The sequence below is a fragment of the Saccopteryx bilineata genome, chromosome 3 (assembly GCF_036850765.1).
Source record: "Saccopteryx bilineata isolate mSacBil1 chromosome 3, mSacBil1_pri_phased_curated, whole genome shotgun sequence".
Classification (NCBI taxonomy): domain Eukaryota; kingdom Metazoa; phylum Chordata; class Mammalia; order Chiroptera; family Emballonuridae; genus Saccopteryx; species Saccopteryx bilineata.
In genome coordinates, this window is record NC_089492.1 from 27089110 (window position 1) to 27099960 (window position 10851).

The following is a 10851-nucleotide window of genomic DNA, read 5'->3' on the forward strand; positions in this document are numbered from 1 at the left end:
AAGAAAAGGGGAAAATTAGAAAAGTACCAATATTTTTTTAAAGACTAAATGGGGAAACACCCAAATATTTCTCTATTTTTGATAAATGCTCTAAATTTTAAAAACAAAATGAAATGGAGAATATATGTATTTCAAGGTATTTTTAAAATAAGGCATAAAATAAAAATATCTATATTTTTATCTTTCAAAAATATTTTTAAAGTGCCACATACACTTCAATTTTGCCTTACAATCCCTTTCCTTACCAAATAGTTTTCCTTTGTTTCAAATCCTAAGTTTTACATTTTTATCTTCTTTCTTCAGTTTTCTCTTCTATCCATCTAATGCAGTAGTATGCAGTCAAGAGGAGAGATGCAAAACTCAAACCTCGAGTTCAAATTCAAGCTCTGCCACTCTCCAGTTGTGTGGTTAGGTGAGTTCATCACAGCGCACTTGAATGTTCTCATATAAAAGTGGAAGTGAAAAGAACACCTATGTCACACTGTTGTGCGATGAGCACTGAGTTAATTTATGTGTGCAGAACGGTGCCTGATACAGTACGTGCTCAAAAGTCTTAGCTGTTGTTAATAATCTACCTTCTACTTCCTTCTCTATTCTCATACCCTGTGTTAATTCTCTGGTTTCTGAACCAAGAGGGTTTGACGCTTCTACCCAAGCCAATGAATGGTACATCCTATAACACCAATCACTATTTATCTTTCCTTAATCCCTCCAGCTCTGGCTTTGCTTTTCATATTTCATTGAGGGAAAGGTATAAGAAGCATGGGACAATAAACTACAGCCCCAGGGCCAAATTTTGCAGCCTCCTCTTTTGTACATAAAAGTTTTATCAAAACACCAGTATCCTGCCTGACCTGTGGTGGCGCAGTGGGATAAAGCATCGACCTGGAACACTGAGGTTGCCGGTTCGAAACCTTGGGTTTGCAAGGTCAAGGCACATATGGGAGTTGATGCTTCCTGCTCCTCCCTTTTCTCACTTTCTCTCTCTTCTCCCCCTCTCTAAAAATCAATAAATAAAAAATAAATAAAAAAATAGAAAAATACCCCTCCCAAAAAAACACCAGTATCCTAAAAAACAAAAATTAAAAAAGCAAACAAAAGCCACAGGTACCCTTATTCATTTAGCTATAATCTATGGCTGTTTTTGTGATACAATGGCAGAGCTGAATAGTTAAGACAAACTATGTCAAAAAAGCCAAAAATACTTTCTGGACCTTTAAAGAAAAATTTGCCAATTTCTGAATTAGAGCATGAGGTGGCATAAAGGACATAGGTTTAAATTCTAATGTTGCCACTTACCAGTACGGTGATCTTGGACCCAACACTTAACATTTATAACCTCAGCTAGACAATATAAAAGATCACAGCCTACTAGATCTGTGATGAAAGTTTGGATATAATGCAAAACCTAGACGCTAGGGTGTTGTTTGGCCAGTACATGTATTTTGTTTTTACTTTTCTTCTTTTGGGGGGCAGGGGATGGGAGGGAGTAGCTACTTTTAATCTGATTGATTATTTTTAGGTAGAGCATGGACTCAAATGTTATTCATAAGCATCACTATCACCTTGACCCAATTTCACACATTACCCCCATCTGCTTGGCACATGAATTTAGGACTCCTACTAATTTATGTTAAAGCACTTTGTAAAATGTGCTACAAAAATTTTAATTATCAGCCCTGGCCAGCTGGTTCAATGGTAGAACACCGGCCCAGTGTATACCATAGATGTCCCAGGTTTGATTCCCAGGAAGGGCAAACAGGAGAAGCGACCCTCTGCTTCTCTACCCGCCCCCTCCTCTCTCCTCCTCTCCTGCAGCCATGGCTTGATTGGTTTGAGCGTATCAGCCGCAAGCACTGAGAATGGCTCCAAGGAGCATCCACTCAGGTGCTAAAAATAGCTCGGTTGTGAGAATCGGTCCCAGACAGGGGTTGCTGAGTGAATCCTGGTTGGGGTGCATGTGGGACTCTCTATCTCCCCTCTTCTTACTTGAAAAAGAAAAAATTTTTTTTTAATTATCTTCAAGAAAAATTTCTGATAATTGCTTCTGCCTCTGATAATAAAGGCTCTTCCCTCACTCTTTCCTCAAAGGTGGCTTAAAACTTTTTGTTTTACTCTAAACCAGGGGTCTCAAACTCAACTCAGCATGTGGGCCGCAGAGCAAGATCACAGCCGTTTGTTCGGCGGGCCGCACTAGGTCTACAAAAGGCAACTGTTACGCAACACTTTTCTCACTGCAGTTGAAAAAAAAAAAATCAGTACAACAAGCACAATCGTACATGCAGTTTACTCAGTGTCACAAAACGACCAGAAACTATAGTTCACATCACAACTGCTGTTAACTAAGCTAATATCTAGCTAGGATGCTAGAGAAATGAAAAATACAAGTAGGCCCCTAGGCTTACTTTATTTTATCCAAAATATTTTGAACTTCGTGGATTAGTCTGCAGGCCGTACAAAATTGTTCGGCGGGCCGCATGCGGCCCGTGGGCCGCGAGTTTGAGACCCCTGCTCTAAACCCTCCAAAAAAAAGCATTAGTGTCAAAGCCAACGGCATGTTTGTATTATATACTGTGTATGTAAGCAGCTCATTATTTGCTTACATATTTTATTAACAACTACACAAGCTTTTGGGAATGAACTAAAGGTCAAAGGTAAACAGATTAGCTATGATTACAGGGGGTCCTTGGGTTACAAACAATCTCCACATAATGATGTTTCGAGTTTATGACACTCACTCCCATAAAAGCTTAAAACACTTGAGACGTGTTTCAACTGTTATGGATGCCTTGCAATGCTATAGGCAGATTTTGGGAGAGAAGTCGTCAACCGTCCAGACTAACTTGGAACAATTCTTTAAGAAGATTGAGGCCAGCAACAGATCCTGTCCCCTCTACATCAGCTGCTTCTCGAGATGAAACACCTGTAGTACAGGTAGAATCATCTCCAGCATCTCCTGCATGTTCCTTAGGCAATCCTGATTCACCTGACCCAGTATCTCCAGCACCTTCTGCAGGTTCTCCTGTCTCTCCAGCTTCCTCCTCCGAGTAGGTCACTCTCTCCCACCTTGCAATGCCCCTTCCAGTGTGCAAGCCAACCACAGGGATAAAGGTAAGGATTTTTTTACACTTATACTTTGTCATTTTTTCTGTTACTAGAGTACACTGTACAGTACAGTATATTTATGTCCTTTTACTTTTTATGTGGCTTAGTTGTATTTTTATGTTCTAGTCTAGATTATGATTTTACAACTGTGTTCGGACAGGCAAGTGACTTAGGCTAAGGTGTGTTTCACTTTATACCAAAATTCGGGTTACATCATTGCTGCAGGAATGGAGCTGAACTGTAACCCAAGGACCCCCTGTATTCTGATTATTCCTTTCATGAGGCATTGTGGTGAGACCGAGGCCACTAAAAGTTGAAAAACATGTCTGCTGCTTACTTGATTTCTTCACTCCAGAACTCCTTTCTCAAATCCTATACTTTCCCCACTTCACTTTATTCTATCAATATATACTGAAATACCATTTCAAGATTTGTTTACAGGAAATTTTAAAAGATGAGATAAAAGATAAATTTTAAATTATTCATAGTCCCACAAATTTATTTAGTTGACTTCTTGACTTCAGGATATTGAAAATAGCCATTCTGAAAGAAAAGGCCATTTGATTTGAAAAAAGGATTAATTTATTTTAATGCACATTTGCAAACTGTGCATTGCAAACCATTAGTGAGGTTTAAAATCAATTTAGTGGTCTTCTTCCAGCATTTTGAGGGGAAAAAATTAAACAATAAAAAGAATGCATTACTCATACTAAGAATAAGTATTTTCTAAATGAAACTTTGGTTTCAGTTTACCCACACTAAAACATTTATATGGATATAACAAACTATAGAAATGATCCCTGAAAGTATAGTCTTTTTATATGGATATATATGAGTAAACCTAATTAAAAATGAATTAATCTGCAAAGGGTACTTCTTAGTGTTGATTGGGGAAAACAACTGCTTTAGGAAAGATACATACTTTTTAAAGGCCTTACTGCTAAGAATGTCCTTAACACACAGTCACAAACATTATTATATAAAAATACAACAGCTGGCCCTGGCCGGTTGGCTCAGTGGTAGAGCATCATCCTGGCATGCAGGAGTCCTGGGTTCGATTCCCAGCTGGGCACACAGGAGAAGCGCCCATCTGTTTCTCCACCCCTCCCCCTCTCCTTCCTCTCTGTCTCTCTCTTCCCCTCCTGCAGCCAAGGCTCCATTGGAGCAAAGTTGGCCCGGGCACTGAGGATGGCTCCATGGCTTCTGCCTCAGGCGCTAGAATGGCTCTGGTTGTAACAGAGCAACGGCCCAGATGGGCAGAGCATCGCCCCCTGGTGGGCGTGCCGGGTGGATCCCAGTCGGGCACATGCGGGAATCTGTCTGATTGCCTCCCCGTTTCCAACTTCAGAAAAATACAAAAAAAAAAACAAAACAAAATACAACAGCTGAACACAAAACAATAAACATGGTTTATGTATGAAAATACAGCTTTTGCAAACTAAGCAGCATTTCATCTGTAACACTTATATAGTAGGTTCTGTCACACTCCAGATATTCCTAGAAATACAATGTAAAATTATTTGTCACATATAGGGTTGGATAAAAGTAGGTTCACAGTTTGTACTGAAAATAATACAGTAATAATACAAGAATAAACTCTGTGTTCATGTACTCAAACCACCCTGTATCAATCGGTTCAGAAATGCCTTAAATATATTCATCTAAAAATTAATAAAGCTAAAAGTATTTCTTGAAGAAAACATATTTCACCTTTGATAAACTATTACCTCAAACGTACATCAGAAAACCAATCACCTTTTCCTGGCAACTGTGGCTTCCCTTCCCAGGGCTTACATTTCTGTTAATGCCACTTTAGTACTGTTTCTGATTCCCCCTTCAGTATCTAACTCCCATGATTCTTTGTACTATCTTTATTTTTATTTTTTTTTGTATTTTTCTGAAGCTGGAAACGGGGAGAGACAGTCAGACAGACTCCCGCATGCGCCCGATGGGGATCCACCCGGCACGCCACCAGGGGCGACTGCTCTGCCCCTCTGGGGCGTCGCTCTGCCGCGACCAGAGCCACTCTAGCGCCTGGGGCAGAGGCCAAGGAGCCATCCCCAGCGCCCGGGCCATCTCTGCTCCAATGGAGCCTTGGCTGCGGGAGGGGAAGAGAGATACAGAGAGGAAGGAGGGGGTGGGGGTGGAGAAGCAAATGGGCGCTTCTCCTGTGTGCCCTGGCCGGGAATCAAACCGGGGTCCCCCACACGCCAGGCCAACGCTCTACCACTGAGCCAACCGGCCAGGGCTCCCGTGATTCTTTGAAATATTTCTAAGGTTAATACCTCCTACTCTACTTCCATTGCTACTGCTCAAGCCCAGACTTATCATCTCAGGCTAAAATGGCTAAGATAACTTCCAAACTAGTCTCTCTCTCTACCTAAACTGAATCTGCAGATCACTACCAGATACTGTACATATTTTAGAAAAATTTACTTCATTAAGCAATTCAAGTTTTTAAGAAACCCAATGGTCCTGTTAACTTTCGTGCTGTACAGTGTGATGACTGACCAGACCCTGTGGAGTTACTCATCACTGAACTAATACTTACGAATTGCCTGCCACGTGCCAAGCCTGATCTGGGCATTGGGGATAAAGTAAGAAACAAAGTTCTGGTACTCACAGTGTTTACATTCTAGTAGGACAGAAAGATGACAAACCACATAATATTCAATAGTGATAATTACTATGAAGGAAATGGAAAGGTTATGTGATAATATCAGGGGGTGGGAGAAGGAAGACCCTTTGGAAAGCATGGTTAGAGAAGGCCTCTCTGAGGAAGTACTTTTTAAGCTGAGGGAAAAATACAAGGAGTCAGCCATAAATAGAGAATGTAAGTTCTTGAGACAGAAAAAGGTTGGCATGTTCCAAGAATAACAGAATGGCAGCCTGGGTAGACAAACTTAACTAGTTAATAAATGCGTCAAGGAAAGCAGAAGAGCCGCTCCAATCACGGCACTCCCTATTAGTGAGTTGTGGGATCTTGGACAAGCTGCTTCACTTCTCTGGTCTGCTTCTTCATCTATAAATTGGGAATAAACTCAATCTCACAGGATGTGTCAGAATTAAATGAGATTATACAAAATATACAGTAAGCCATTTTCATCATTATTAGTGCTATTACTACAGATAGTATTGATTGGATCAAAGTTCATAAATATACTAGCGTTCATTTAATGAGCAAACAGGCCTTTACTGAGAGCTCGTTTTCTGACTCTAAACACTATGCTGGTCAATGGAAGGACTGAGAAGATCTGTGTGTGTAAAGAATGTAAATAAGTACTATAATTAAAATATGATGGGTGAGATTCATAAGATTCGATAAAAACTCTCACCATCCTCCAGTTAGAATCAAAGAATTTCATTCTGTAAAATATACTAATGATGCTCACAGCGTCTTAGAAGTTCTTGACTAAAAAGCCTCACCACCTGGCCTCTGGTTGTTTCCATCAGTTGTTATACATATTAAAAAACTCAGCTGTGTTGGTAGGCAAACAAGTTCATGCCAGTTTAACAATGTAATTATGTAGTGTAATTTATTATTACTTAGGCCAAAGAAAACTTGAATGCAAAAAGGCAGACTTATTTCTATGAAGCAAAGCTAGATGCTCTGAAAAGATTCCATTAGGGTAAATGGCTTGGAAAAACTTGCTATCATATTAGGTAAGGTGACTTACTTTAAAATATAATGAGGAACATAATAAATTTCTAAAAGACAAAAGTCTTTATGATTTTGTTCTATAGTAAAGAAAGCAAAACAAAATGTTTTATTAAAGATAACAAGGAATTTCATAAGAGATTCCCTATCAAAGAAATGGCCGTGCCCACCTTACATCAACATGAATACTTAAAATTTTAAGTTTAATAAAAGTAGTTATTAATTATATTTTTTAATAGGAAAGTGGCTCCCAACTATCTACAAAATAAAGTCCAATTGCCTTACGCTAGCATTCAGGGCACCAACCTACCTTTCTAGCTTTTATCTTGTAAAAATGACCTTCACAAATCCTATCTTTAGTAGTGAAATCTCAAGGGATGTTTGTTCTATGAGAGCTGGGACCCTGCATGTAACCTCAGAAACCAGAACAGTGCCCTGCAAAGTAGTCAAATATATATTTAATTGACATGTTATTTAGCGTATAGGCTAAATCAAGCTAGGCAGCATTGAGATTGCCCAAGGAAGACATTTACTTTTAGATCTCTTTTAAAGTTAATGAGACCTTTGAGTCATCTTTTCCCAAAAATAAGTACCTGTTTATACATACATTCAATTTTGCATCTAATTTCAGGGAATTCACAAACCACTAACATCTATGCCGACATCAGTAAGGAGCCTATTTATCTCAAATTTAGTAACCCCCAATAATAAATTAAGAAGGGAGCTAAAGAGAGCAGCACTGGAGACAACAGACATTAAAAAGCAAATAGATGTAGAGAACTAAGAAAAGAGAAGGTCTGAGAAGATGGGAACCTAAATGTTACTAAGAAAGCAAGGAGAGAATCTTTCAGAGGGATGATCTGCAACAACACATGTGGTACAGATGTTCGAGACACAAGCGTATATTAGACCTGCATCAGGTCTCCCTAGAAACCTTACTGGAGTGATAAAGCACAAAAACCAATGTGGTAGTATGAAGGACTGAATAAAAATAGAGGAAGTTGAGAGAGCATGAACAACTAAAATCCCTTAATTTTTAGTTTTTTCCACAAATACTCATTTAGTGCCTACTATATGCCAGGCATTGTGCTAGGCATCCTACTCATATTCTGCCCAAATACTCTAAAGAAACCTGACTATACCCTCCTTGTAACTCTCTCTCACCTCCAAATCCCTAAGTAATAATTCTTCAAATAAAACTCAGTAACTTTCAACTGTTTGAATAAATGAACCATATGTTCTACTTTTTTCTGTGGAACAGAATAGAGACTAAGAAAATGTTAAACATACTATATAGGTCTTTTGTAATCCTATCACAAGAATTACAATACTCTCTGAACTAACCATTTCTACGACTTGAATTCATGACACTATTCAATGGAATTCTTAAGGAAACAGGTTCAACTGACACTTCATCCTAAAAATTTAATATAAACAAAAAGCTATCCCTCAAAGTCCTCCCATCACCCTTTTACATTTTAAAAATCTATTACTGTTATGTTTCTGAAAGAAAAATCTAAACTACCCTTTCTTAAAAGCCCCCTACAATAGAATCTGGAAAGGTCTAAACCCTAAACAGTCTATCTAAGATACTAAATAAATTATTCCAACACCAGAAAAATTAGTGTTTTTTTGTAACAGTTGTTAACATTTATTATTAATCCAATTAATAATTCATTTAGTCAATAAATAATTACCAATATTCTCTCATATGTCAGGCTCTAGGAAAAGAAGCCTGGTCCCTCCCTTCATTCAGTTAAATTTTACACTATCTCAGAGTAAATGTATTATTGTGTTTCATTTTGCAAATCACAACTGGGTGCGTGCCTCACCAGTATGAAAACATGCAGTTAAAGGAGCAGGGGTAGGTTGTGCTGCTTGTTTTTCTTTAACTTTTTAAAATCTTGGTAAGAGGAATGGGGAAGGGCTGTGGGATAGTCAAGGAAAGCTCTCTGCAATACATAACCCTTGAGGGGGATTTTGAGAAATGATAATGTATAATGGGGGCAAGAGCAGGGCAATGACAGAACACCACTCTTGATGGAAAGGACAGCAGGTGCCCAGCCCTCACACAAGAGGAGCATGGCACATTTAGGGAATTCAACAAAAGCCAACACCGCCACCGCAGACTCAGAGGGAGAACAGCTTCCGACAAAGCTAGAGACAGGTAGGAGCCAGATCATCTTTTTATAGTTTAAAAGCACTCAAACAGGTTTTCTCTTTTGTTCCTCAACAACCTTGTGAAGTACTTATTATTTATCATTCTAAACCGAATTAAATCAACCCCTTTTAGAATGCCCATAGGGTACTCCAAATTATTACTTAGAGTTATATCACCTTGTCTGGTAGTACACACCTACTCATTCCTTAAGATTATGTACCTGACATTATCACCTAAGAAATCTATACTTAACATATCTTCCAATTAGCACTTTCTTAAAATAAAAAGCATGATATATTAAAAACATATTTTAAAAGCATTAAAAATAACAGCCATATATATCCACCATCCAGCTTAAGAAATATATCCTACAAACTTTTCAAAACTACGTATTGACCGGTTTGTCTTCCCCATTAGACTGTGAACCTCATGAAAGTAGGGACTGTGTGGTACTTAACTTCATACATCAAAGATCTAGCACTCAACACTTATTACTTTTGTTTAATATAATGGAATTCTCCAATACAGGTAGAAACAATGAGGTTCACAGTGTTAATAAACGTTAATAATAAACCATTGAATTTAAGTATAGAGAAATTTTACCTTTTCCCATATATGTCTGCATCTTTGTGATACTGGATTTACTCATCATGAGTCAATGTAACTTTAAGTACACATGTTATTAGGCCATTGTTTAACCATTGGAAGAAGACATTCCTTGAACACATAAGGTACTGAAGTGTAATGTTAAATACTGAGAAGTTAAATTTCAATCACAGAAATTTCACGCGTGAGAGAAACTCAAGGCTCTTCTCTCAAGCATGTCTTCTGCTCAAGTTCTTGAAAAGGAAAAAAATCTAAAAATAAAAATAAAAAAGGAAAAAATCTGTTGCAGGAATGGTCCAAGTTTGACAGCTTCCAGATTTTGATTGTGTAAGGAACACAATCCGCCTTACATTAAACTAGGATGGGGGAAGAAGTCCATCACACTGGAGCACATGCCCAAGACGAGTTCGTTCCCCCTTCAGAAAAGGAATTCCGGGTAGATAGTAAAAAAGGAAGTTGCGTTGTGTGTGTAAATGTGTTTTGAGATAGGGGACGAGGAGTCATTAAAAAGGAAGAAATCAGAAACAGCTCTCATGAGGGAACGAAACGCGGTAGGCAGAATACGATTTGTTCATGGATCTGGGGCCAGAATTATAACCCTTACAACACAGCACTTAATAAAAAGGCCTTCCAGGGCCGCTGCAAAGAAGCGTCAGCAGGACCCTATCCCGCCTCCTCCGCGATGCCCAGCAGCCCCAGGTCCCTCCCGCCTCATGATGGAAGCTGCTCAGGGCCCCTGGATCGGCGCGGAGGTAGGGCCGTCTATCCACGACCACAAGCGGCAGGTAACGCCGCAGACCCGGGTGGGTGGCCGCGCTAAGGAATAGCACAGCCTCCACCTCCACGTCAACTCAACCATTCCGTGTTAGCGCCAGGGCGGAAGAGAGACCGGACAACCCAGCTTTCCGAGGGAAGGGGGTGTCCCTCACCGCTTCCCAAAACTTTTGGTCTTTCTGCGCCCGCCCCGTCCGCAGTTACCTTCCCAAGTGACATCGTAAAGCTCTGAGACCTTCGCCATCTTCTGAGAACCTAGAGGCAGCTGGGTGAGAGGGCGGGGAGACACAGTCACGTGACCTGGGACCCGGCGGTAGCAAATTACGACATCGCTTCTCATTGGTAGAGAGAGCGGAGGAGGCGGGACCCGCCGCGCACGTGCGTGTGGCTTTGCGGAGGGGCTCTCGGACCAGGGGGCGGAGCGAGCTGAGCGGCGCGGGGCGTGCCGGGACGCGGAGGTGGCCTGGGCTGTGCGACTGGGATAGAACTTGCTTGGGTTGAGGTGTTTGTATTACCGTGGAGTTTTAACAAATCTGGGGTTTTAATG

At 40.0% G+C, this 10851-nt stretch overlaps 1 protein-coding gene and 1 pseudogene across 2 annotated transcripts in view; both read right to left on the reverse strand.

The window, feature by feature from the left end:
* The window catches only part of EMC2 (ER membrane protein complex subunit 2), a 56569-nt gene extending 45976 nt beyond the window's left edge, over nucleotides 1-10593 (reverse strand). For both annotated transcript variants that reach the window (XM_066265816.1, XM_066265815.1), the window contains exon 1: nucleotides 10509-10593. In XM_066265816.1, the coding sequence (XP_066121913.1) occupies nucleotides 10509-10548 (40 nt within the window). In that variant the 5' untranslated portion in view covers nucleotides 10549-10593. The remainder of the gene's footprint in view (nucleotides 1-10508) is intronic.
* On the reverse strand, nucleotides 3841-3921 carry LOC136332587 (small nucleolar RNA U3; annotated as a pseudogene).
* Nucleotides 10594-10851: the final 258 nt, after the last annotated feature.